The sequence below is a fragment of the Peromyscus californicus genome, unplaced genomic scaffold (genome assembly GCF_007827085.1).
Source record: "Peromyscus californicus insignis strain IS unplaced genomic scaffold, ASM782708v3 Scaffold_20__1_contigs__length_68692818, whole genome shotgun sequence".
Lineage (NCBI taxonomy): Eukaryota > Metazoa > Chordata > Mammalia > Rodentia > Cricetidae > Peromyscus > Peromyscus californicus.
Window position 1 is genome coordinate 40,664,517 of NW_026294503.1, and position 27,808 is coordinate 40,692,324.

General features: G+C 53.1%; 2 protein-coding genes across 2 annotated transcripts in view; both read right to left on the reverse strand.

Moving 5' to 3' along the window:
• Nucleotides 1-231: 231 nt before the first annotated feature.
• Nucleotides 232-1,769, reverse strand: Mafa (MAF bZIP transcription factor A). The gene is given in 2 exon segments (XM_052747453.1): nt 232-1,065; nt 1,067-1,769. Coding segments are annotated over 2 exon segments (1,080 nt in total). The 5' UTR covers nt 1,421-1,769; the 3' UTR covers nt 232-339.
• A 4,850-nt stretch (nt 1,770-6,619) lies between these two features.
• The window catches only part of Zc3h3 (zinc finger CCCH-type containing 3), an 81,918-nt gene continuing 60,729 nt past the window's right edge, over nt 6,620-27,808 (reverse strand). Inside the window, exons 6-12 of the mRNA XM_052748039.1 lie at nt 25,406-25,448; nt 25,173-25,331; nt 25,014-25,083; nt 22,330-22,461; nt 9,656-9,840; nt 8,802-9,148; nt 6,620-7,117 (exon numbers count right to left, since the gene is read on the reverse strand). Coding sequence (XP_052603999.1) covers nt 7,086-7,117; nt 8,802-9,148; nt 9,656-9,840; nt 22,330-22,461; nt 25,014-25,083; nt 25,173-25,331; nt 25,406-25,448 — 968 coding nt within the window. The 3' untranslated portion in view covers nt 6,620-7,085. The remainder of the gene's footprint in view (nt 7,118-8,801; nt 9,149-9,655; nt 9,841-22,329; nt 22,462-25,013; nt 25,084-25,172; nt 25,332-25,405; nt 25,449-27,808) is intronic.

Genomic DNA, 27,808 nt, shown 5'->3' on the forward strand with positions numbered 1-27,808 from the left:
TCCACGTCTGTACAAGTGAACGTTGCCGAGGAAGTCAGACCTGGCTCGGGCTTCGCTAGTATTCCCCATTCCCGGGGCGCCGAGGGACCTCGACAACATCTAGACGGCGACCCCCGAGGACGTTCAGAGCGGGTGGCCCGGCGGAGGAGGCGCACCGCGGTAGCTACCTGGAGCTGGGAGCTTCGCGGCGGCGGGACGCACAGGGCGGACCGGAGGACCACGGCAGCTGCACCGCCCGCGCGCGCGCGCGCGTGCGTCCCGGGCCTCCGAGTCCGAGCCGAGGCCGGGGCGGCCCGCGCCAACTTGTCCCCGGCGGCGGCGAGGCCCAGGGTCCGGCGCTCACAGGAAGAAGTCGGGCGCGCCTTTGGCTGCACCGGGGCCAGCCTGCGCCGGCGAGGGCTCCCGAGGGAAGCCGGCCCCGCCCGCGCCCCCGGGGCCGCCCCGGCCCGCCAACTTCTCGTATTTCTCCTTGTACAGGTCCCGCTCCTTGGCCAGACGCCCCACCTCCAGCTTCAGCTGCTCCACCTGGCTCTGGAGCTGGCACTTCTCGCTCTCCAGAATGTGCCGCTGCTGCACCCGCTTGAAGCGGCACGACTGCGCGTAGCCGCGGTTCTTGAGCGTGCGCCGCTTCTGTTTCAGTCGGATGACCTCCTCCTTGCTGAAGCCGCGGAGCTGCCGGTTCAGCTCCCGCACCGACATGGACACCAGCTGGTCGTCGGAGAAGCGCTCCTCCAGGCGCACGTGGTGGCCCGCGCCGCCTCCGCCGTGACCCGCGCCTCCGCCGTGGTGGCCCGCGCCGCCGTGGTGGTGGTGGTGGTGATGGTGGTGGTGGGCGGAGTGGTGGTGGTGAGCAGCGTGGTGAGCGCCGTGGTGGTGGCCGGCACCCATGTCGTCCGCGCCACCGCCGCCCGAGAAGCCCTGGCCCCGGAAGGCCTCATAGGCCGCAGCGGCCGCCGGGTGGTGCGCGCCGTGGTGCGCGCCGTGGTGGCCGCTGCCGATGAGAGCCTCCACGGCGTCCTCGGGCGTCAGGTTGAGCGCCTCGGGGTTCAGGTGGTGCTGGTACCCCGCTCATCCAGTACAGATCCTCCAGCACCGCTTTTCCTGAGGCGCCCCCGACAGCGCCGGGGCCTCCACTCGGCGGCCCCGGGGCGCCCCCGGCCTGAGCCGCGCCGCCCCCGCCGCCCGCGCCGCCGCCGGTGCCCGGGCTGGGTGCGCAGAAGCTGGGCGAAGAGGGCACCGAAGAGCAGGGCGTGCTGAGGGGCGTCGAGGACAGCGAGCCGGGCGGCAGGCGGTGGCAGAAGCGCTCGGCCTCGGGCGGCTCCTTCTTCACCTCGAACTTCATCAGGTCGAAGTCGTTGACGTACTCGATGGCCAGTGGGCTGCTGGGCAGCTCTGCGCCCATCGCCAGCTCCGCGGCCATCGCCCGGGGCCCCAGCCCCGCCGCCGCCGCGCCCGGCCGCGCCCCGACGGGCGGCGGGGGAGCGGGGGGAGCCGCGGGCCTCTCTCCCCCTAGCTCCCCCCCTCCGGGCCGAGGTTCGTGTCGCGGTGGGCGCAGGCTCTGGTCGCGCCGCCGAAGGGTGCAGGAAAAGTTTCGTGCAGTCCACTCCGGGCTGCGCTCAGGGAGCGCCGCCGGCCAGGCCTCTCGGGCGGCCCCCCGGCCCGCTGCGGGCGGGCGAAGGGCCCCGATCCTGCGCTCCTCCTCCTGCTCCTCCGCCGTCCCAGCCTGGCGGGTGCAGAGGCCGCGCCCCGGGCTCTGCCGCGCTCGGGGCTCTCCCGCCCCGCCCCGCGCCCCACCCGCGCTGCCGGCCGGCCCCGCCTCCCTCGACCCAGCGGCGAGCCGCGCAAGCCTTTATAGAGACGCGCTCCTGGGCCCGCCTCCCCAGGTGGGGGCCGGCGCCCCCGGGCCAATCGGAGGCCCAGCCCTGCCGCCCTCATTTGCCTATCCCCATGGCAACCGGGAGCCCAGCTGTCAATCTCCTGCGGGAAACAGCTGTGGGAAGGGGTGGGGATGGGCCGCCGGCAAGAGGAGTGGGCAGGGCCCCCTGGTGGCCGCCGCGTGGGACTGCACAGCGGAGGGCGCGAGACCAAGCGTCAGACTTCTGCCACTGGGGCCCTGAGGTCCCAGGATCGCACAGGCAGAGAGGGTGCGGTGAAGGTGCGCCCAGGGGATTCCCTCGACGTCTCGGTTCCGCTAGGTGGCCTAGCTGGCTGTGTCCCGCACCGGGCACGACCGGCCTGGAGTCCCCAGAACGGGGACCTCTAACCATCCTGACACCGGTGACTCCGAGCTGCCCGGGAGCGCCGGCTATTTTTATCCTGTGGTTGGGACGGGTTCAGGAATTCAGTCAACAAAGTTGCTGGCACCTCGGGCGGCGGCGGCGGGATGCACGGTGGAACCGCAGGCCTCTCTGACCGGTGTGGTAGGTGGAGAGGGACAGATGCCTATGGACCACCATGGGGCTAGTTGGGAGCAGGTCTCGGGGGCCACCTGAGTAGAGAGAGGGCCCATTGAATGCGGTGGGGCTGACAGGCCTGGACGCCTGCCCAAGAGTTGCCAAGCGGGGCCCACAAGGAATCTCAGACCCAGCTGCCCACCACTGCGGTTTGGAGGCGCCTTGCAGGGTGGGTGAGACAACGTTGAGGTGGCAGGTGGAAAACAGATTGCCATCTTCACTCCCGCTGAATGTCTCTCTACACCTACTGGGAGGCAGACTCAGCGCAAGAGAAACACAAGAAGAAGGAGGGTAGCTGACAAGGAGGTGTGAGCTCTGCGACCCCCCCCTCCCCCCAGAATTCCTGACCCCAACAGAAGATGGAAAAGGAGTGTGCACTTAGGAGCAACAGCTGGGCATGACTCAGAGCGGGCGTTTTTTCCCCTCTCAGTTGTCTGTATTGCGGTTATACTCCTTTAACTATTAAAAATAAAAATCTTCAATGTAAACCATTTGTGCACAGAAAAAAGCCTGGAAGGATGTTCACAAGATACCCATCCCAGGATGCCATGATGCCAGAGGCTTTGCCTGCTCCCTCTAACAGGTGCCTGCTATTTTACAGGGAGAACGTCCGGCAGCTAGGAGTGAACAGCTCCCAGCTCCTTCCCACGATGTCCTGTGGTGCCCTGACTCTCTTCCCCTTCATATTCCTCTATGCAGGAGGAAGCAAACAGAAGCGTGAGGACCCCCCCACAAAAGTCTCCCCTCAGCCTGTCCCAGAGGAGGCTTCAGAGACACATCGCTGGAACACATAGCTTGGGACTCTGTAGTGCTGAGGTGGTACTTACCCACAGCCATGTCAGGGGACATGTCTATTCTACAGATGAGAAAACAGGTTGTGAACAGTAACAGGCTTTGTCCAAGACGACCTGTATCTATCGGTGAACCTGGGCGCAAAGGGGAGTCTGAGATAGATCATGAGGTCTCACCAAGTGAGCCAGTGTTTCAGCAGCCTATGTCTCCTACAGCTTGCCAAAAGGCTGAGTCCCAGAAGCCCAGGGTCTTAAGGATGAGCTACAGGTCTGGGCATTGCATCCCATGTGGCCTTGGGCATACTGAAAAAAAAAAAAAAAAATAGGGAAACGCTGATACTGGATGGCCTGCCTCCTCCAGGCCTGTTTTTTTTTTTTTTGTTTTTTTGTTTTGTTTTGTTTTGTTTTTGTTTTTTGCCTGCCTACAGTAAGAAAAAGGGAGAAAAAAAAAAACCCAAAAAAGCAAGCAGGTATGGTGGTGCACACCTTTAATCCCAGTACTCAGAGGCAGGCAGATCTCTTGAGTTCAAGGCCAACCTGGTCAACAGATCAAGTTCCAGGACAGCCAGGGCTACACACACACACACACACACACACACACACACACACACACACACACACACACACAAAACAAAATAAAACAAAACCAAAACCCTGCCTCAAAAACAAACAAAGCAAAAAAAAAAAAGAAAAAAGCAAAAGGAGAATGTTGACTCCCTCCCAGTGTGCCAAGAACCATCATAAGCATAGCACCTCAAAAAGTGTGCTCACTCACTGTTTCAGGGCGTCAGGTCAGGAAGGAACACAGTAGGCAGGGCCTGGCACTCGCTTCTGTTGGCATTTCCCAGGCTGCACTGAGCTGTGGTCTCATCTACGACAGGGTTTTTTTGTTTGTTTGTTTGGTTTTTTGTTTTGTTTTGTTTTGTTTTTGACTCTAGGACAGTTGTTGACTTGCTGCTGGCTGGAGGCTGCTGGGTTGGCTGAGTGAAGTGTGGGGAAGGCTGAGGAGACAGGAGAGCCTCAGACTTGAGCAGAGGGAAGGGTGAGCCCTGAATGCCGGGAGATAGCCTGGGCTGGGACGGACTGCTTGGCAGAATAGCCAGGGCAGCTGGATCAAGGTCAGACTTGTGGGGGGATGTTGAGGAGCTTGGGAGACCACATGTGGCCCAGGGATTCTTCAAGGGCTCTGAGTAGAGGGGAACTGGACTGTGAGAAGTAATGGGAAGGTTAGGGTGACCATGATGCCACCCCAAACAACCAGTACCACCTACCTCCTGAGACTACTCAAGGCTGCTGCTTGCTACTGGGCTCAGTGTACCGGATACTCAGCTCAACAGCTCCAACGCCTATTGGATGACAAATACACCTCCAGGAACATTCTCTACCCTTGGGTCCTTCACTCAGAGGAAGCAATATCTGGGCCCTCTGATCAATGTAGCTGGAAGGCTCCTCAACTGGGAGGTGGGGCTCATGAGTTCCTATGGCATGGCCCTGTCCAGCAGGCCCTACCCCTGGCAGCTGCCCATATACACCCACATCTCACTTAGTTCCTTGGGACTTGGATTGTGTGAGGACTAGCTGCTCGCTGCTCACTCTCCTGCGAGGTGGAAGATCTCCAGCCCATCCACCATGGTCTGGAGGCTGCATGTGCCTCTGTCAGGTGCTTGCTAAGTCCTGCATATGGTAAAGAAGGTGAGGTAGGGCCAGAAGAGCAGCACCTATAATGTCTGTCTCCGCCTATACCAGTACCAGTTGAGTACAGGTGCCCACTGGGCTGGTCAGGAGTCCGGCCTGCAGTGCTGCTCACTGGGGAAGTGAGCACAAAGCATGAGGGTATGCTCGCCTAGAACCTACCTATGAAACCAGAGTGCTTAAGGATCCCAGCCTGAGGAGCCCTTTGCCAACCTGTGGAGTATCAGCCTTAGGGCAAGAGGTGGGCAACAGGGAATAAGTCAATGCTGCAGCCTGGTATCCTGCAGCTAGGTCTACCTGAGGGAGACAGATCCTCCTCCTACCCAGGGAGAGGAGGGAGACAGACCTGTTCGCCAGAGACTTTCTTTTCATAGTGTCTCATAGGTGGGTACCCAAGAAGCACAGGGAGGAGATACAGAGATGGCCCTGGGTGGCTGTGGGATGGGTGGTACTTCATTTCAGTGGACTTAATTTCACATTCTAGACATGCCTTCTACCACTGGTCCAGCAATGTGTGCCTCCTCCATCCCCCACCCCACCTCCTCTGCTGGTGCTCATATGGGAACCCTGGCTAAACAATGAAGGAGGGTCCACTTAAGGCCGAGGTTGTAGGTGGCACAGGGCAACCCCCCAATCAGGCATCTAGGAGCCACAGTTCATGCCAGACAAGGACATCTGGCTGGGTTGGACTTGCCGACAGGAAGAAACCCACCTTGGCCCTCCTACAGGTCCTGCCCATCAAGCTCCAGGGGTCCAGTATCAGGGGACTCTGATTCATTCACTGATGGGTGAGTCTCAGGTTTTCCTTTGGACTAGTCTAGGTTCAGAGCCCACCCTTCCACTGAACTCTCCACAGTAAGGCCTTGATAAGAGTGACAGGGTGATGGTGAGGGGTGCCGGGCTACATGGCTAGACCTGCCTATGCTGGACAGTTTTTGTGGATAAACGTGTTTTCTCACGGAGGCCTAGGTGAGGAAACTCACCTCCTTGGAAGGGCTGTGGTGGAGTGTGAAACGGCATACCTCTATCTCCTATAGCCTGGAGGGCAGAGGTCTTTACCACCTGTGTGTGGATTGGGCACCAGGATCCTGAAGGACAGACTTGGCACAGCAAAGGCCGAGGGGCCTGGGGTTCTGAGTCACAGAGGGGAGCACGGGCCCAGGCTACATGGCGGTGGTCTCACACACTACACTACAGCATGGGCGGCAGCTGACCTATACAAATATTCAGAACACACACCAGGAGGTTGCTGGCCTGCGTCACTGGGGGCCTGTAAGCAAATCCTTGGATGGTCCATGCCTCAACCTTGGAAGGGGCACTTGAATGACCCTGTGTGCTGTTTTCCCTATCCAGTGTCTACGCAGAAGGAACCAGGATCTCAACCCAGTCTGCTAGCGACACCTGCAGAGAGGCGGCTTTTCCAAGCCATGCTCCTCCCCAGGGTACCCAGGCCTTCTCCTCCTCTGCCTTGGTCCCAGCCTGTCCCACATAACATCAGATTATGCTCTGAAACCCAGCAAACCCCATTTGTGTTGACTTGGCCAGGGGGAAAGGCTGCTTCCGAGCCTGAGTCACACCAGAGTTGGTCAGAGCAGGACTGGTCCTGCCAAAGGTAGTAGAGGGCTCCTCTCTTGTATGTCCAGGGTCCTGTGGTTATGTAGTAGTCAAGACAGACCAACTAGACACAGGATAAAACCTTTATTGCTGAACATAAAATGCCCACCAGAGAAGCCTGGCCAGTAGCCTCTTCCCTGGGCAGGAGTCCTGGATGGGGAGGGCTGGGCACAAATCCTACAGCTATTGACACACCCACCACAGGAGACGGACTGGGGTGAACCTCACATGGCATCTTGATGGGTGGGGAGCCAGGGATAAGTCCTAGTGTGAGGCTGAGTGCCTTGGGTGGGGTGGGGGGCAGGGGGAAGAACAGGGAATGGACAGGGCCTTGGCTTGAGGAAGGAGAACAAGGCCTGGACACACAAAGGCCTCCAAAGGCTGTAAGCCAAATGGGGGAGCTATGTGCCCCTGCTTATAGCCCCAGCTGGGCTCAGTGGCAGGCTGCTTCTCCTCAGGAGCAGTGGTGGGTAGAGCCTCCATCCTCTCCAGGGGTGAGGGTCTGAGGTAGGTGCGGGCTGGTCCCCAGGGAGCCTCACAGGCGTGGTTTGATGTGTAGCGGCTTCCCTACATAGAGAGCAAAGGTCAAGCATCAAGCCACTCCAGCCCAGAAGGAACTTCCCCACTCCAGGTTTCTGGCTGAGGCTCAGGACAGGGCAAACTGGCAGCCCAGGCCTGCCAGCAAGGGTCTGCAAGGAGCCAGTTGTCCTCCGGCTCTGAGCTACCTCTTCAGTCCCTGCCACCAGCCAGGCCCTGAGGGGCAGAGAGGGAAGGGGGCTAGGGACTCTGCCAGTTCAAGGTCTTCCTGGACTGTGTGGCAGCTTAGGAGGGCCAGCAGCCCCTGTACAGTGGGCGGCCCACGGGTGGGAGCCACAACACTCTGAAAGCTGAGCTATAAATACCGGGTGCATGCAGACACGCAGGCACATGCCACACTCACACCTGGGAGCAAGGCTGCCAGACACAGACAAGGCAGGTGTGCTTCCCACATGGAAAACTGAGATGTGTGCAAGCAGGTGGCCCAAAAGGGGTGAGGTGAGTAAGACCAATAGAAGCTGACAGGGCCTGGAGGCAGGAGGGGCAGGAAAGAGAGGGTCCCCGGAGTAGCATGTCCCGAGGGCTCCTGCCTGGTGAGAGCTTTCTCTTCATAAATGTTCTGTGTCACCCTCCCAGGTTGACAGTGTCCCGCGGGCCACAGCTATTTCAATGTGGCTATGTGGCATGGCCCACGTGCCCCTGTAGACCTCTCTCATGGCGGGGTTCCTTTCTTCAGGGCTGTTAATTCCATTCACTGGCCAGCCAGCCAAAGACAGGAGTGAGGCCCAGCAGCTGGGCCTGCAGATTCAACAGCCTCGGCCAGGTTAGCCCCCATTTGTCCTCTGGGCTGCTTCAACAGGCACAGCCAGGCTTCCTGCCAAATACTGTCCCAGGCTCAGCTGCACCTGCCCCTCCAGCTCCCTTCCTGGCTGAACAAGCCTCAGGAGCTTTCTGGAGCCCTCTTCTAGTCTGTCCAAACTATATGTCGGGTTTAAGTACCCTGTGGCTCCTTTGGCCCTGGGATTAACTTTTGGGCTCATGATCTTTACAGACACATGCTGCCTCAGGGTCCACAGCTGCTCACTAGCCAGTGGCCACCTACAAGGAAAGAACTGTTGCCCCATCTAGGTTCCAGTTGGGCAAGGGCCTGGTATCATCCACTCTGCACCCAAGAAGGACGATGTAGCCGGGAGGCAGCCCCTACAGCAGGCGCTTCAGTGTGCTCAGTGGGGCTGTTAGAGAAGTCTGCAGCAAGCATCTTCCATTAACGTTACGGCCGTGAAATATGACAATAAAATGATAGCCGTATGGTCGCAAATTTGCAGCCCGCCGAGCTGCGTGGGGTTTATCGTCACTCAAACGCGCAGAGAGCTGTAAAATGTTTACAGAAAGGGTCGTTTGCAGCCATAAAATCCTCTTTTCTCTCCTAAACAAGGCTGAGTGGAGCCATTTACCAAGCCCCAAACGCTCATTGGGGAGAGGGAACATCTGTTCTCTCCAGGAGTGTGCGGTGATCTTCCAGAACAAATTAACAGAAATGGGTGCTTTCTAATTAAATCAGCCCTCGCTGGGGTGGTCTTCAAGGCGGCCACTGCTGTGCTTGCTCCTCACTGGCCTGCCCTGGGCACCTGGTACACTGACTCCCAGGCCCCACCCAGAGATGCCATTCTGAAGTGCACATTTTAAAAGGTCCAGGAGGGGCTAGACTGCTCACCTGAGTCCTTGGTGCGGGGGCTCCTGGGGGACTGGGGCCCACTCTGGCTTCCTGGGCTCGGGGAGGAATGCAGGGAGATGAAGGATGGCAGCTTGCAGAGGCTGCTGGAGCCTGTTCCTGAGCCTGTCCCACCTGTCACAGAGGCGGCTTCTTCCTGGTCCAAGGATGGGGTGGGGGAGCTACGAGAGGGGGAGGAGGAAGGGGAGGAGGCAGCGGTGGCCTTTGAAGACAGGGTAGAGGTGGAGGCTAATACCCTTGGGGAGTCGGGGGGCGAGACTGGGGCCTCAGTTCTGGAGGCCAGACCACCGGACATCTGTCGGGCAGGGCGCTGAGCAGTCGAATGCTTCCTGCATGAAAGGGGGAACATTAGTGAGGGTGGGTGACTTCTCCCACAGATCCTGGAGAGAGGGTGCTTGTCAATTATCTGCACGGCACCTATCCTAAAACAGGGCTTCTAGACCCTCACCTCCATACCCAACCCTAGAGGCTACTGGGTATGTCTATACAGATCTAAGGGGCCTAGGGTTCATCTGTAGGGAGTCCCCACAATCCACAGGAGATGGGCACAATTCTGGTTTCCCTATCCTCCAGGGGCATACTCCTCCCACCAAGTAGGGAGAGGGTTTCGGAAAGTCTCCATGCGTGGGGGTGTTTGTGACTCTGTCCCCATTTAGGGATCTAGAATATAGGCATCTTAGGAGCTCTTGCCTCCGACTGAGATTCTCTTTTGGATCTAAAGCCCACAGTTTTGGGGAGAGACTTTACCCCAGAGGGTCCTAAATGTCCTTAGAGCAGGGACGGGCCACCTCCAGTTCACTTAAGCTCATATATGCAGCACCCATATGACCTGTCACCTGAGTACATGGCCAGCTGAGGCCCTGCTTCTGGGGGCCCCATCACTGGGCCCTGGGGTAGGAGGTGCAGCTGTCCGCCGGCCATGTCGCTTCTGGTTACGATGGAGCAGCTGGCACTGGTCACCACGGGGACAAATACCCTTGCGGGCAAAGTCAGGACACAGCAGCGTGTGCTTCTTCTTGCACTAGGGGAAGAATAATAGTTGGTAGGGCTAAGCGGATGCTATGGCTACACACAGGGAGGAGGGCCAAATACAGCCCAGTGAGAGCCCACTGACCCCGTAAGCTGCCCACCAGGTCTCATCAAAGGCTGCTTGCTGGAATGATGAGGCCACCAGGCTAGAGTTGTTCCACCTGGACATGCACTGAGGGCAGGGCCAGGGCCAGCACCTGCCTGGGGATTCCCAGAGCCTGAGGCCAGGCCATTGCTGGGGCTCTGCCTATCTGCTCTGTCTGTCTGTCTCTGTTCCAGTGGGTGTGTTTGGAGCAGAGGAAGGAGGGTGGGGCTTGAGGCCTCAGGGGACCTCATGGGATAGGGTTTGGGCCAGGAGCCCAGGCTAGCAGGCAAGGCAGGTCGGCTGAGGCCGGGCATCACTGGGTTAGGGCTGGGCCAGGCACTCGATCCATGGCACCTGTCATGGGGCTAATTATACCAGTGTAGAGGCTAGGGGGAGGGCATGCCAGGCAGCAGGTGTCCCAGGCCAAGACTTAGATTCAGTTCTGTCCACCAGACCACACCAGGGACTCCAGCAGCCTCTGCCCAGTGTACAGTGGCTAGGCCCAGCCAGGGGGAGACCCAGAGATGTGTGCTCAGGGCTCCCAAGCTCTACTCTAGTCCAGCTGCTACAAATCCAAAGCCTCTCCAAGGGAGGGTTACCACCTCCCACCCAGTTTGGATGGGCACAGCTTGGCAGAGAGAACCAGAGCCTAGTTAATCCTGGGCACCCAAATTATACTTCCCATTGGACCAGGAAACAAGAAGCCCCAGGTCTAAATGAGACACCCCATTGAACTCACAGGATTTGTCAAAAGTTGAAAACTCAGTCACGGTACCAGAGCAGCCCATGCTAAGTCATGGGTATAGAATGGTAGGCCAGGAAGAAACAGGACTCACAGGCCTTACGACCACCCTATTAGAATGGATCTTGTGAGGGAGAAGGGTATCCCCTAGCCTGCTTCCCACCACTAGGACAAAGCCTGGCAGATAGTCTCACAGAGTGGGACACGCACTTCTCAGCAGGCGTCCAGCTGCAAGAGAAGAGCTGCGCAGAGTAAGCACCCTAGTGGGACGTGCTCCTGTGGTGTGGGCGCTGCACCTGCCCTGCAAGCAGGGGAAGACAAGGTTCCTCCCTTCACAGACTCACTTATTTACCCCTACAGGGAATGTGAGCTCCTGTGCACTGGGCCCAGCTAGCAACCTGGGCTTGAAACTCAGGGCAGGCCGACAGAGAGAGAAAATAAAAGCTGGAATGGCCAGAGAACAAAAGACTCACCGCCAGCATGCATGTGAGCATGTGGTCATGTGAGTCAGTGCAGGGGTGTGTGTACAGTGTGAACAGTGTCACTCAAGTAGTGCCGAGGGCCCCACAAACTTGTTCATCAAGCTGTAACAGACCGGCAGACCTCGGCTCAGAGGCAGCCTGGACCCCGCTACTCCATGCTGTGGCCCACAAGCACCTAAAATGAGATGAAATTTCAGAGATACACTGAAACATGATGGACTTTAAACTTGGCAGGAAAATAAAAGAGAATGCAAAATATGGAATTTTATTTTCCATTGATTACATGTTAAATTTTTTGATTGAATGAAAAACAACTTTCACTTGTCCCTCTTAAAACACATGTACATTCTTCCCAGAAAGTGCTAAACTGGTCTAATGTTCCTGAAAAACACCAAAAACCCTAGGAAGAAAGTAAAGAACTTCCTTTAGATCATCCAAGGGCTATGATGAGAACACAAATGATGAAAGAAAATTCCTAGGTAGCAGAGATGGGGTCCACCTCACTCCCAGACCTGGACACAGGCGCTTAGGACACAGAGATGGGGTCCACCTCACTCCCAGACCTGGACACAGGCGCTTAGGACACAGAGATGGGGTCCACCTCACTCCCAGACCTGGACACAGGCGCTTAGGACACAGAGATGGGGTCCACCTCACTCCCAGACCTGGACACAGGCGCTTAGGACACAGAGATGGGGTCCACCTCACTCCCAGAAAGGGACACAGGCCGCTCACTGATGCAAAGGCCTGACAGTGACATACCCAAGCATCTGGAGCTGGGCTTGCACTGTTCCACAAGCAGCTGGACTGTCAGCTGGACTCTATGAGGGACACTATGACAGGGCACCACCGTCTGTGGAGGGCAGTGTAGTCCCTAGAATCCTAGAGCCTTTGGTGTCTGTGTCGAAAAGAGGACCCATCTCCAGAGATGAGAGACAGCAGAAAAATGAACCAAAGAAATGTGAAGGAAAGAGGTAAAACATAGCAGGAATTAAGCCAAGAAACTCAAAAGGTGTCCCTTCTCATAACTAATAATCAGGAAGCAAGGGACCAACACAGAGGCAATGCTATTACAGAAGCAAAATTAGATGCTGAGGATGAACAGAGCCATGAGGCAGGGCGCAGCTCAGTGATACAGTGTAAGCCATTTGTGTGCGAAGCCTCTGACTCAATCACCTGCACTTAAAAAAAAAAATGGATGGAACTAGAAAATATCATCCTGAGTGAGGTAACCCAGACTCAGAAGGACAAACATGGTATGTACTCACTCATAAGTGGATATTAGCTATAAAGCAAAGAACAACCAGACTGCAACCCACAGAACCAGGGAGGCTATATAGCGGGGGGGACCCTGGGATGACTGTGGCTTATAATAAGTTTTGGTTTTACTCAATTACTGGGCAACCCGCAGTGAAACATTTCACTATTAGGATAAGAATTTATACTGTATCAAGCTGATAATAGAAAAATAAATAAATTAATAAAAAAAGACCTATGCCACATCAAGAACAAGCTTTACGCCAATCAATCTGAATACACAGGTGAAATTGACAAGTTCCAGAAAAATTGACAAGGAATAACAAAACTTGGATTTTCCTATTGCCGTAAAGGAATTTCAGTCAGTATCTAAGGAAGTTCCAACCCAAAGAGTTTTCATTATAATTTTCCAAGAATTTACAAGACACAATTCTACTTCATGAACAAATCAAATCCACAGAAGAGTAAAACAGAGAACCACAGTCTATGCGGCCAGAGAGTCTGGAAAAGAACAAAGCTTGACATGAGGAGACCATCTAGGCCAACTCTGCACCTGAAGAAGCTGCATGAAGAGGCACTAAGCGACCAGGACATGAGAAAATCAACGAACAAAAGGTAAAAGTTAAGTAAAGAAAGACGACTGGGGGCTGGCAGGACGGTCCTGTGGGTAAAAGTCTTGCTCTGAAAGCCTGATGAACTGAGTTCAGCTTTGGGAATCCGCACAATGGCTTGGAATGAGAGCGAAACCCACGGCTGTCGTCTGACTTCCACACACAGCAGCAATAAATAAAAATTAAAAGAAAAAAGACCACCAAGCATGGTGGCTTAAGCCTTTAATCCCAGCACTCTGGAGGTAGAAGTAGGCGTATCTCTATGAGTTCGAGGCCAGTCTGGTCTACACAGTGAGTTCCAGGACAGCCAGGGTGGGAGAGATGGCTTGCTGGCTAACACTGAGAGGCCCCAGCTTCAGTTCCCAGAACTCATGTCAATCAAGTCACAACTAACCCTAACTAGGTTCTAGGGTATCTAATGCCATCTTCTGGCCTCTGAAGGCACCTGCATGCACATGGTACACTCATCCACATATCCACAAATACACAAATAAATGGTTTATAAAAATTAAGAAAAAATAAGAAGATTGATAAACAGAAATTAGTATATTACAAGGCTAATAACTACGAGGACAAAGTTTTAGATCACCTCCATAGAAATGAATTATTTAATAAAATCCAACCTTAATTCAAAGTTGAAATTAGGCAAATTTGTGATGGCAAAGAACATATTCTTACTATAAAGAACCTCCTAGACCTGGCATGGTGGCCCACACTTTTAATCCCAGGACTCAGGAGGCAGAGACAACTGGATCTCTTCAAGTCTGGTCTACATAGTTGAGTTCCAGGACAGCCAAGGCTATGCAGTGAGAAGAACCTGGGCCAGTGAAATGACTCACCAGCTCAGGCAGTTACCACCAACTCTGAGGTCTTAGTTCAATCCCCATGACCCACATGCAGAAGGAAAGAGAACCAAGGCTTGCAGGTTGTCCCGACCTCCACCTGCATGCTGTGGCAAATATGCATGCAGGCACGTGTGTGTGTGCACACATATACAGACCACTAAATAAAAGATGTGAGCCGGGCGGTGGTGGCGCACGCCTTTAATCCCAGCACTCGGGAGGCAGAGCCAGGCGGATCTCTGTGAGTTCAAGGCCAGCCTGGTCTCCAAAGCGAGTTCCAGGAAAGGCGCAAAGCTACACAGAGAAACCCTGTCTCGAAAAACCAAAAAAAAAAAAAAAAAAAAAAAAAAAAAATAAAAGATGTGAAAAACTAGACTGCAACAGTAAGAACAAACACGTTGCTCCTGAGATGGCCACCACAGGTTTCTCTTTCCCCGCAGTGTTCACTGAGCTCTGGTTCATCACTGTGGCTCACGGATGCCCGAGACAGGGCTGTTCCCATTCATCTTCTCTCTCTTTCCAGCTTCACTTGAGATGGCTCAGAGGTTAAAGGCACTGGCTGCTCTTGCAGAAGACCTGGGTTTGGTTCACAGAACCCACATGGAGGATCACAACCATCTAACTCCAGTTCCAGGACTCAAATACCCTCTTCTGGCCTCAGCACCACCAGGCACACATGTGGTGCACAGAATACACGCAAGCAAAATACTCACACATAAAATAAAAATAAATAAATAATTTTTTTTTTGGTTTTTGAGGCAGAGTTTCTCTGTGTAACAGCCCTGGCTATCCTTGGGACTCACTCTGTAGACTAGGGCAACCTTGAACTCACAGAGATCTGCCTGCCTCTGCCTCCTAAGTATTGGGATTAAAGGTGTGTGCCACCACTGACCAGCTACAAATAAATCTTTATAAACAAGCAAACCAAAAACAAACTTCCAGAAAGTGTGCCTGAAGAGATGGCTCAGTGATTTGGAGTATGTGCTGCTCTTCCAGAAGACCAGAGTTCTGTTCCTGGTGCCCATGTTAAATGGTTCACAACTCACAAACAGATCTGATGCCTCTGGCCTCCATGTACACCTGCATTCATGTGCACATACCCACACACAGACACACACAAGTATACATGATTAAAAATAAAATGAAAAAAAAATACGTGGGGTGGGGGGTCGGAGAGGTGACTCAGAGGTTAAGAGCACTGGCTACACTCACATGACAACTTACAACGTTCTGTAACTACAGTTACAGGGGATCCAATGCCCTGTTCTGGCCTCCAAGGATACTGCATGCATACAAGTGATGCACAGACATACATACAGGCAAAATACTCAAGGCACATACAATAACAACAAATAAAATTTCAATATCACACAAACACACATATAGAAAAAGGCGAGATCATAGAGTTGATCCATTGGAGAAAGGAATGGCCATAACTCAATCTGAAAAGGAGGCAGCAGAGCAGACAGAGCCAAAAGGCCTTATATGAGGGGATGCCGTCAAGAGGAAGAAGCTACCCTAAATGCACATGCCCCACCTGGCATGCTTGCACTTGCCTGTAATCACGCACTGGGAAGCAGGAGCAGAACTGTCACAAGTTAGAGACTAGCCTCCTCTAAATAGTGAGTTCTAGACCAACAAAGACATCCTGTCTCAACAAGCCCAACCTAATAAAGTAAAACCTAAAATGCATATGTACCAAACAAAAGAACTTTTTCGTAAAAAAATTATTTTATTTTATGCATATTAGTGTTTTGCCTACATGTATGTATGTGTACCATATGTGCACCTAGTACCTGCAGAGGTCAAAAGACAGCATCAGATTCCCTGAAACTGGAGTTACAAATGACCATGAGCCAACATGGATGCTGGGAATCAAGCCCAGGTCCTCCTAAAGAGCCACCTCTGCGGCCCTACAGAAGAGCTATGTGGGGGCAGGAATGGCTCATCGGGTAAAGTGCTTGCTGCATGAGCACCAAGACCCTGGGAAGTTCGGTAAAAAGGAAGGTACGGCAGCATGCTTGTAATCTCAGTCATAGGAAGATAGGGACAGGAGGATCCCCAGGGCTTCCCAATATGGCCAGTCAAAGGCCCCGTCTCAAAAATTAAGAAGAGCAACTAAGGAAGACATCTGATGTCAATCTCTGGCCTTTACGCACATATGCACATGCATACGTGTATACATACAACAACCACAAAAAAACTTACTGACATGAAGGAGAGATAAACAGACTCATGAAAACTTGATGCCTAGGAGCTAAGGATATAGCCCAATTGGCAGAATGCTTGCCTACTATGCATGAAGCCCAAGGGTTTTGGCCCCAAGCCACATAACTCAAGGCAGGGTGGCACACATCTGTAATCCCAGCTAGCTCTCTGGATATAAAGGCAGGAAGACCAAATGTTCAAGATCATCCTTAGCTACATATTGAGTCTCAAAGGAAAAAAAAAGGAAAGAAAGGAAAAAAAAGAAAGCTAGACAAAAACTCCGAAAGGATATAATACAGAGCTCAAAAACATCTTTAGGAGCAGCAAGATAGTTGAGTGGGTGAAGGAGTTGATGGCACAAGCCTGGCCACTTAGCTCCAGTTCCTGGCACCAATGTGACCGTGGAAAGAGAACCGCCTCCAGAGCTGTCCTCCAGCTTGCACACACGCACCACAGCATGCGCATACCCCCTCCACATCTTGTGTGTATATATGTGTATATGTATATGTATACACACATACATATGTACACACATAATATATGCTCATACATATATATGCATACAATAATAATAAAGGAAAAATTTTAAAAATCTTTCAATAGCAAAATCTATTATGGAATCACAGAATGTTTTATCCAACAACAGAAAACATTTTTCAGGGCACCACAGCACCTCCTTTTTCCCTGCACGGTGATGTTTGTTGAGGTCTAAGGTTCTCACATAACAATACAAAACTGGCATTTGTGGTCCGACATGTTTTCAAGCACAGCTGGGGACAGGCTGTGGTCTCACCCCTGGGAAACAAATAGATAGGAAGTTTGAAGTTAGCCTTGGCTACATAGTGAGATTTTGTCACAAACAAACAAGCAAACCGCAGTTTAAAGCCTTTACAGAAATGACAATGTGGCTGCGTTTACAGGTATAAATGCAAGCTGTTTCCAACTGAAGGTCAGCAACAAACCACATATTTTGGTGAGAAAAAAGCAGCTAGGAAGGAAAGCTGGGTCTTGGTGCTTGCGCTCTCCCATCCTGTAGAAAATACCCAAGACAGACAACTCTCGGAGTCACAAAACAGGTCCAAAGAGCCAGGCGGTGGTGGCACACACCTTTAATCCCAGCACTCAGGAGGCAGAGGCAATTGGATCTCTGAGTTCCAGGTCAGCCTGGTCTACAGAGTGAGTTCCAGGACAGCCAGGGCTACACAGAGAAACCCTGTCTTGAAAAACCCAAAACAAAAAAACCAAACAGGCCATTAGAAACTGAAATAGCTGGGGATGAAATGTAGCTTAGTGTAGAGCATTTGCCTAGCATGGGTTTGAGTCCAAGCTGGATGGGGATAGGAGCAGAGAAATACTAAAATTATACAGAGTATATTCTTTACTATGAGGGGATGAAATCAAGGTCAGAAAGACAACAAGAAACATTTCCAGGTTCCTGGAAACTGAACAGCACTTCTGGATAAGCCCTGGTCAGAAAGCAGCAGCCGGAGAGACATGAGGCCCTGAGGGAGAGCACAGCACCACAATGCTGGGGACACAGCTAAGCAAACATGCTCAGAAAAAGGGGAACTTCACGGTACTCTAAGCTCCCACTTCAGGAACCCAGAGGAAAGGGGCAAAAGAAATGCCAAGCAAGCAGAAACAAGTAATAAAAAGAACAGAAAACAACGAATTTGAAAAGGGAAAAACACCAACGGAGAAAGATCAACAAAACAGCTGTTCTGTGCAAAGAGCAATGAGATGCTAGAACTTCTGGCCAAACACACTTCCAGAAAACTCACTTTCTATCCCAGAGCACTGAGTAAAAAGACCGCTCCAGAAAGAGCCTCAGACTGCAGGCTCCACTGCTGAGTTCTACTACACCACTCAACAAAGAATTAGCCCTGAGTTTTTTCAACCGTTCATAACCGGAAAGGACGACGTATTTCTAAACTTCTCCCGTAAGGTCGGCATTACCTTGAAACTACAACATCACACTTCATACGAAGCCTAAGGCTGCATCATGTTCAGTGATGGAAAACTAGAGGGGGGATGTTCACTTTTGCCACTTTATTCACACAGTATTGACTTTCCAGCCACAACAACTAGGCGAGGAGAAGAAACAAAAAGCCTTCAGATTGAAATGGAGCAGTAACATTTTGTCTGTCTTCAGATGACAATCTTATGTTTCAAAAATGCCAAGGAAGCCATACAAAATTGTTATCAGCGTTAACAAAGGAGTTCACAACATGCGGTGGGGAGGATTCTCTGTTTATGGAAATGTGAAGTCGTCCAGTTACCATGGAACACAGTTTGGCAGCTTTACAAAAAGACAAATATAGGATTGACATATGATCCAGCAAGGAAGTAAAAGCAGATACTTGTATGCCAGTGTTCTAGCATCCTTCACAGCAGCCAAAAGGTGGCACTAAGCCATGTCTATTTACAGACATGCAGGCATGGACAGAATGCCTGCATGCATGTGATGGAATATTATATGGCCATAAAAAAGAATGAAGTTCTTATATATGCTGTGACATGAACCCCGAAAACACTATGCTGAGAAAAAGAACTGAGATGCCAGACCCAGAGGAACAAACGCTGATTTTATCATGTGAAATGCCTAGACAAGGCTGCCAGGTTGGGGACAGGGAGGAAAGGACAGTTGCTGTTTAACGTACTTGTAGTATTTCAGTTTGGGGTGCTGAAAAAGCTTTGAAAATATTTCACAGTGGTGGTAACTGCAGATTACTGTGACTATGTACTTACTTTTGAGACAGGTCTTGCTGTGTGACTCTAGCTGGCCTAGTACTCGGGATGTAGACCAGACTGAGCATAAACCTGCACTGATCCTCCTACCTCTGCATCCCAAGTGCTGGGATTACAGGTGTGTGCCCTGGCTCAGGACTGTAAACTGAATTAAAGACAGACTTGTTGCCTTAAGAATGGCTAGGACAACGAGCACCGCTACACATGGTGTGCCACAGATCTGCTCCACAGCTCTGGGGTTCACACTCAAGGCCTTGCTGTGGTAGGCAGGTCTTTACCATGGAGTCACATCCCAGCTCTGGATCACAACGTTTCTTTTTCATTTCATGCCATAATTAAAAAACCAAACCAAACCAAACTAAACAAACAAAACATGAGCAACGAGGACTTATTTCTATGCTGGGGTACTTGCCTAGTGTGCATGAAGCCCTAGGCTCGGTCCCAAGCACCGAAAAGAAACAAAAAATAATATACCAAAAGCTGTGACACCAAAACTTAGTGCTTTGTGAGTTACGTCTCAATGAATCCGTTACTTCCTCTAAAGCCTCCACATTCAGAGGGCAAGAGGACAGATTAGGATTTCACTTGAGAAATATACTCACTACATAAAGGCACACCATGTAAAGGCCTCACATGACGAGCAAATCAACAATGGAGTCCAGAGAGTACACGGCAGCCTGCACAAGACGGTCGTCACATGGCTCTTTTTACCATCACAGCCCCACATGGGAGGCAGAGGCCCCATCTCTAGACAAAGAAGCATCTCTAGTGGTTAAGACCTGTGTGGGTCGTGGCTACAAGTGGCAGGGCAGGCTGGACTGGAGTCTGACCCTTACCCACACCACCTCACCACAACTAATAGAGTCAGCAGTACCAAATATGGGAGCTCTCTGTGATCACGGATGAAGATAGGCCCTTCAACAGACTCATAAATTATGGGGAACATAGAAGGGTTGCACCCCAAAATAAAGATTTGGGCTGATTGAAGGACAGCCCCTCACAAGGCACAGGTAATATGTGGCGATGGGCAGGAAAACCGAAGATGCTATGGGAGGACTGGGGTGCTTCAGTAGCCAAGAGGGTCAGGGGATGGATTAGTACAGCGCTGAAACCTGCAGCCAGGGCTCCTGGACAGGCCTAAGCACGAGCAGGAGGCGACAGAGCAGGAGGCACTGGCCAGAGTGGAGAGCTGTGAGCGGGTTCGGCAGAGAGGGAGAGAAAGCTGGGGCACACGCACACACACAATCTCCACACACATGCACCTATACACAAACGGATGGTGCCCAAAGGCACACACATGCACACGCACACCCAAAATGCACAGGTATACATATACAGAGAACAGATTCGCCTGCTCTGCGCCCAGGGGCACGTTACACAGAATACTCATGATCTAAGGAGATACATGCTGAGGCAAAGCTGCCATCACATCCGTCAAGTGATCAAAGTGTGCCCTAAGTCACAACCAGGAGTGGGAGGAAGTGACACAGTGACACACTTGCCACTTTCTACTCTAGCGTGAGGATGCACCAGACCCTGACAGTGAGAGGCATTCTACAAAAGAGTCACCAGCTTGCCGTCACCAATCTGTCCTCAGGTCCAGGAGAGTTGGTCTGCCAGCTGGCAGAGGCTACCCCAAGTGGTAAGACCTGGAGCAGCCCCATGGCCCCCAGAAAGGGAAGGAGCAGAGACTTACTCCTAGCCTAAATTATTCAAAAGGAAAGGGAACGCGCCTCTTTAACAAGCCCTGGCTTTATGAAGCAAGGTTAACAGTTTCACTTGATTCAGTGGAATATTATAAACTCTCTAGGGCCCATTTGAGGACTTCTACTTCAGGCACAAGGTGACGACTCAGCACTTTTTATATTATTTAGAGAATAAAATTAACCCTCACAGGCCCAGGCTGCTACCTCCCCTCCCGCTGGATCCGGCCTGCTCAGCGCTTTCCCCCATATATAATTACAAGCTGCTATCCATCATGCGGCAGGGACGCAGCGCTGACACGCAGAAAGGGACGCAGTAAGCACTTCCACTAATAGAAGCAGGACTTAAATATCGCTCTGATATCTTCATTTAAATTGGAATATTTTACAATAATCAGCTGCAGCCTCCATGGGGTCCTGCCCCTCACCTGGGCCAGCGCCTAGAAGTGCCCCTGCCAAGGCCTGCCAGTCCCCACCTCCCCGGAAGGACTTCCTTGCCAGGGACCAGTGCCCTTCAAGGTGACCCGACAGCTCCTGTCAAGCTCACGCTGTCAGTAGCAATACAGAAGCATCAGTAGGCTCAAGGAAGTCACCACTTGTGTCCTCTGGAAGGAAGACTCGAGCCACTTTGGTGGGTGGACAGGACAAAAGACAGGAAGTATCAAGAAGCTCGGGCAGCTTTAGAGGGCTGTGCCCAGGTAGGATGGAGCACATACACTGTGCTTTTGGTGCCCCCTGTGATGTGAAGCTCGGAAGGGTTCTTGGGACAGGGGCTGGCCTGGCACTGACATAGCCCACACTGCCTGTTGGCCTTGATTTCACTTCACTAGCAAGGCTGGGAGTGAGCGGGGAGACCCACAGACAGGAAAGACAGCAAAGGGGCTTTCCACGGGCCCGAGTTGTGTGTCACGGCTTTTCACTACATACCAGGCACTAAAGGGCCCTCGCCAAGAGCCCCTGGCCATGCTTCGGCCCACCTCCGGCACAGAACCCCAGCATGAGGAGCTCAGGTAGGGGAGGCTTGGAGAAGAGGACTAGATCGCCAGAGCTCTCCTGTAGCTGTGCAGTTGGTAAGATCATGCTAGCTCAGCTATGGGGAGTTTCTCATAAAAGTCAACAGGTAGGACTGAGCTGCCTGGGCAACCAGACAGGTAGTCCTGGACATCTAGGAAGAGGCAGCATGCTAGTTACTCCGGGATATGGTGCTAGCCCTCCTACCCATTTCCCAACCCTAACTCCACACTGGGTACCTCCACTGGGATGCAGCCCTAGGTCACCCTTACCAGCAGCCCTCCACCATAGGTGAGATGGAAGTGAGATATATATATATAAATATATAATATTTATATTACACACACACACACACACACACACACACACACACACACACACACACACACACACACACACATCTCCCCAGCATCTCAGGGAAGCAGGCAGCCACACAGCTCACACAGCTCCTTCGGTCCTGTAGAGCTTCCAACCTCTGACATCTCTTTCAGTTACTACTTCCCACAGCAATCTCCCTGGGTTTCACTATCTCAGCTACTTTATCCCTTCCATTTTTGGGTAGGCTCTACTATAAACCCCTTGCTGCCCTTGCATGAGGACCTGGGGTGCTAGCTGCCCTGTTGGACCCTGGCCAAGTTGCTGTCATTTGAGCCATTTGCGAGATGGGCAGAATTACAGTGACCACCTTAAGGCTGTGCGAGACGCCCGACGTCAGTGCGGAGTCCTGAAGACTGCTTACCAGCCCGTCCCGTGCCCGCCCGAGCCTGTCCCGTGCCCGCCCAAGCCCCTCACCTTTGCACCCAGCGGGCAATAGCCTTTGAGGAAGTCACTGCAGACTTCAGCCTTGCGGGACACATACACGTGGCTGTAGGGACAGTTGGTGTTGCTGCAGATCCCCTTCAGAAAGTAGGAGCACACAGGCATCTGTGGGAGGGGAGAAAGGTCAGGGCGAAAAAGTCTGTACCTTTGCACCACATCCACTTTACAAGTAAAAACACCAGGACTTGCAGGCCCGAGAGGGTCCCACGGCTGGACAACAGCCACTCAGATCCTTCCTGAAGACCCTCACCATGGTCCTCCTGGTGGGAGGGAGAAATGGACATAAAGCTGGGTTGTAAACGGTGTACACCTTTAAACTCAACACTTGGGAGGCAGAGACCGGTGAATCTTGGTGAGTTCCAGCTTGGTTGGTCTACATAGTAAGCTCAAGATTAGCCAGGGCTGTATGGAGAGATTCCAGGGGAAAAACAAACAAACCAACAAAACCCAAACCAAACCAACCAACCAAAAACCCCACAAAGGCCGGGCGGTGGTGGCGCACGCCTTTAATCCCAGCACTCGGGAGGCAGAGCCAGGCGGATCTCTGTGAGTTCGAGGCTGACCTGGGCTACCAAGTGAGTTCCAGGAGAGGCGCAAAGCTACACAGAGAAACCCTGTCTCGAAAAACCAAAAAAAAAAAAAAACCCACAAAGAATGAACACACAAAGCCAGCCAGCAGCAGCTGGGGTCCAGGGAGTCATCTTCCCATATCAAACCCCTGCTTCCTTATCTGTTCTAACTGCCCAAATGAAGATATGGAGCTGGGCAGTCGGCAGCAGTGGCTTTTCCTAGGTGTGCTATTCCCTACCCAGGAACACAGTACACAGGGCTCCTAACCACCAACCCATGGCCTGGTGTATCCTAGGAGCCTTGGGACATAGCTCTACTATCTAGGTGGGGCAGACTTGGAGCTGGACATCTAGGACACCAGGTCAGGCACTGGCCACATGGTAGCACCAAGGTCTAGTCCATCAGTAAATTGGGTCCTGGAGCAGAAAGTCTGGACCCACCCTGGCAGCTGTGGGTGGACAGGCCTGGGCAAGTGGCTCAGCCCAGGAGCTAGATATATACCCTGTTCCTTTCTTAGTAGAGAGCTGCAACAGCCCTGATGACTGCTGGCTACAACCGCTACTTGTTATCACCAGTGGGCCTGGAGGGGATGATGGGCAACGGGACCCGGATTGAGACCATCCAAGGAAGAGGCTACCTCTGAATTTTCTAGGCAACTTTGCTCCTTCCCCTTCCACGGGCCAGTCACCAGTCCTTTCTGGACTGTTTGGAGAATGGGCATTGTCACTGTCCTCACCCAGCACATCCTCCTCAGCCCCAGGAGGTCACTCATATCTCAAAATGCATATCTCAGATGCTGACACATGTCCCACACTTAGACTAGCAGTGGCTCTGAGGAGTACTTTCCTGACCCAAGGAATCCATGGGCTTTAAAAAGTCACTTTTCTGGGGCAAGGTGGGAGAGGGCAAGACAGGAACCTGTCTGAGGGAGGCCAAGGAGGAAGAGGCTGGGGCAGCAGCCCTGGAGTAGAGAGAGGAGGGGAAATCAAAGAAACAAAGGGTGATTTACTGAGCAAGAGTTTATTTTTAATTGTCTTTTAACTGCAGCCACGGAGGGGAGAGGGGCTGGGGGCCCTGTTTGGGCTGGCGGTGGTGAAGCTGTAGACAATTCCCTTAATGTGGTTTTTGATATAGAGCCCAAATTAGCTCTAATAAAAAGGAATAATAAAGCCAACTCTCGCACCAAACAGAGCTCCTCCTGGCTGTCAGAGCGGGGCCGTTACCAAGAGGAAACTGCGTTCTCATTTCAATTAACCTTGTTTGCACCCCGCCACGTCCACACAAATAACAATAACATTAATTCAGGGCGCTGGTGCGGCCCACACATTAGACAGCTTGGAGTGCGCACGGGCTTTGGAGCTGGCGCTTAATGAACCTGAAACTCGACGTGAATTTCCAAATTGCTCACGACAGAGTTTCGAAGCTCGATTAGGGAGAAAAATGCTGATTCTCTCCAAGCTTCTCAAGGGGAAAAGCTGTCGGAGCAGCAGCAGCAGGCCTCACCCACCCGCCTCCTCTGCACTGCGGCCTTGGCCCCAGGCCCTTCCACACACTCACGGCCGTCTTCTCAGAGGTCAGTGGGTCTAGGTGAGGCCCTGACTGCAGTGCTCTCCATCCTTCCAGGCTGGGCACACCTGGGCATTGCAATCTTGGCTGTGCTGCCATGGCTCTTCTGACCACTACTCCATCTATGGCAGTCTTGGGACAGGAGACAGAGAAGACCCTGACCTCCTCATACTACAGGAGCATCTAGGAGGCTTCCCTCCCCTGTTCCTGTAGTGGAGGTGAGAAGTAGCCTGGCATCACTACAGGACCTGGGGCGAAGGTGACAGGAGGAGGAGACTCTCACATGTGCTATGTTGGGACCCCAGGTTTGGTGCTTCTTCCAGCAGGAGGAAAAGGCAGCACAGCACGGCTGGGCCATGGGAGTGAAGGGGTGAGCTGGAGGACTCCGTGAGCTTGTGGACACTGGAGGCGGGAGCTGCTAACTTAAGACCAAGGAAAACTATGCAGTCCAGTCTGTCTGGAGGCTAGATGGCACCCAGGAATGTCTGGAAGAGCAGGCCTGCTGACCACATGGTACTCACCTTCTCCTTGGACACATGGTGAGAGAAAGGGCAGGACCCATCTGTCTTCTTGCATGTGCCTCGGACAAATCTGCAGCATGGGATAGGAAGGTTTGGGGAGGGCTGGTGCCAGGTTTTGCCACTAACCCCCCAAGTTGTCAGTAAGGCTGGGCAGGGCACCTGGTGCACACGGCCACCTTCTCAGGGTCATGGATGTAAGGGCAGCGCTCGCCACGGTTACACCTGCCAAAGCGGTTGTAGTACATACAGTACTCTCTTTTCTTCTCTTTCTTCTGCTTCGCCTGCCGGATGATGGCCAGGCTTCGCTGGACGGCCCGGCTACACACAGAGAGAGGTTTGTGAGCCCAAGAGGGAGCAGGGAGCCCCTACCTTCCCAGCCTCAAGGGACGCACCTGGCCAAGGAACGACTGCAGCTGGTGGCAGGGTCCAGTCGTCCTGCGGGAGAAGGAACAGGTCACATCAGGCCACAGCCCAACTGCAACCCTGACCTACCCTTCCCTGGATGACTCATACCTTTTTCCTGCCAAACCATCTAGGCAAAGTCCCCTCGAACTTAGCTCAGGCATAGATGCTTCTTCCAGGAGCCCTTCCCTCTGGGGACACAGCATCAAGAGTGGGGCACTGCTGGGTCCTGTGTCTGGGCTACCCTGAGGGTGGGCAGCCTTGGATCCAGCATGCCAGGGTCAAGGCCTAGAAGAGCCTGCCAGCCCCGATGTCTCCAACCAGCCAGGCTCCCTAAGATCGACTTGGTGCTTCCTGGCTCCCTACTGGCTTCCCAGTTTTCTGCTCCTCAGTGCCCAGTTGGCTCATGGGGCAGGTCTTTGGGCTGAGGTAGTGATTGGCCCATTGACATGTCTCTAGGCTCTGTCCCTGGCCTGGCTACCAAGGAGGCCATCATACAAATGGCAAAGGGTGATGGCATCTAACTTTGTAGAGTCTGGGAAGGAAAGAGAGGGGGCTACTCATACCAGGGTAGAGAAAATGGGCCCGGCTGTATAGGAGAGAGACTGCTTTCTTAGACTTAAAGGATTGTTAAAAAGAAAGAGGAGGGAGGAAGAGTGGGGGGAGATGGGGAGGGGGAGAAGGGGAAGAGAGCAAAGAGGGGAGGAGAGGAGGGAGGGAGAGGGGAGGGTGGGGGAGGGGAAAGAGGGAAGGATGAAGGGAGGAGGGTGGAAGAAGGAGGAGGGGGAGGGGAGACGAGGAGGAAGGACGAGGAGGAGAAGGAGGAGGAGGAGGAGGAGGAGGGGAAAAATGAATGTGTTGGCACAGCTGGAAATGCGACTTGCAGCTCTGCACAGTGGCTGCAGACAGGGTATCTGGGTCCAACTGGAGCTTGTTACTTAAAAGTTGGAAGGCTCCCTCCCTTTCATAGTCCTCAAACTCCCACACACCAAAATCCAATTGGCCTTTCTGAGGTGACCAATGTGGCATGAAGACAATGGGATGGGAACGGGGCTCCCTGAGAACCTCACGGCTTCCACGTGGAGGCGGCCCAGGCTCACTACACAGCTTTGCCTGCCTTTTAAAGATAGAGGCCAACCCCAGGATTACAGGGCGGGCAGGGCAGGGCCTGCTTAGGATGGCTTCCCCTGGTTCCTCAAATACACACATGACCCTTCCCAGAGCAGATCCGGTTTCCTACCGAGCAGCTGCTGAAATGAATACAGCATGAGAGGCACAAGTGTGACATCACTCAGAAGTTCTGAGGACCTGAGGCGATGACAAAGCCATCTAGGTTTTAAAAGGGGATGTTCTAAGTGCCTGAACACACACTACCAGGCTCTATTATGATCAGAGCACCCGTGATCTGCTCCAGAGCAGCACTCCTCACTCCTGGCTCCAGACCCGCAGCAGCCCTTCATGCCTCACTGCTTGGAAACTCAGACCCTCTCCCCTGGGCACTCTGTAAGCTACTTGGCCCTGAGAGCCCCACACACCCTTTTAAAATCCTCCCTGGACAGGGGTACCAAGGGTTGAACCTTGGTACCTTAGGGACTTTGGGCCCAAGGCAAGACCAGGCCTGCTAGGGAACCCTGTCTGCTGCTAGGAAGTCCCTGAGGAGTCTGTTAAAGGAGCTGTGAGGGCAGACGTTACCCTCCTGCAGTTCTGTGGGGCTCTCTGGTCAGAGGCTGCCCTACACTTCACCTCAGTGCCCTTGAGTTTAAAAAGGGCATCCATGGGTCCCAGCGGGAAGCGGGACTCTACTGCACAGCTACGCAGGCTCAGGCAGTCGGGGCATGACTGAGGCCTCAAGGTAGGGACAGGGAGCTGAGAGTCCAGGAAGGACCGCAGGGCCTGAGGAGGAAGCTCTAAGGGAAAGGAAGGGTGGGGCAAGGGTCTCGGGGTGTGGAGAAGCAAGGAAGAACCTAGGGTGGCTCTATTTGTAGCCGAGGACACCTGTCCTTAGGGTGGCAGTGGAGTACTGTCCAGGTGGCACAGACACACACTCACACCTGCCAGTCTTCGTAACCAGTGACGTGCAATGTGATAGTCTGTCAATGAGCACCGGTTCCCGGGCTGTCGCCCAGCCTGCTGGTGACACTGGCACCATCTGCTCCCAGCCAGAGACACGTGGGCATCACGTGCCACCTGTCAGGACCTGGTAGGGAGCAGCTTTCTCATCTTTCCACTTTCTGCTTTTAAAAACACATCAGCGTGGGGTTCACGGTGGGAGTTTTGACAAGGATGGGAGGCACCTTCCAAATGCTTTGCAGTGTTAAAAATGCACATAAAGTAGCTGGCTTGAAAAGAAGCAACCAGAGGTGCAAAAAGCTGCAGCACACCCTGACCTGGGA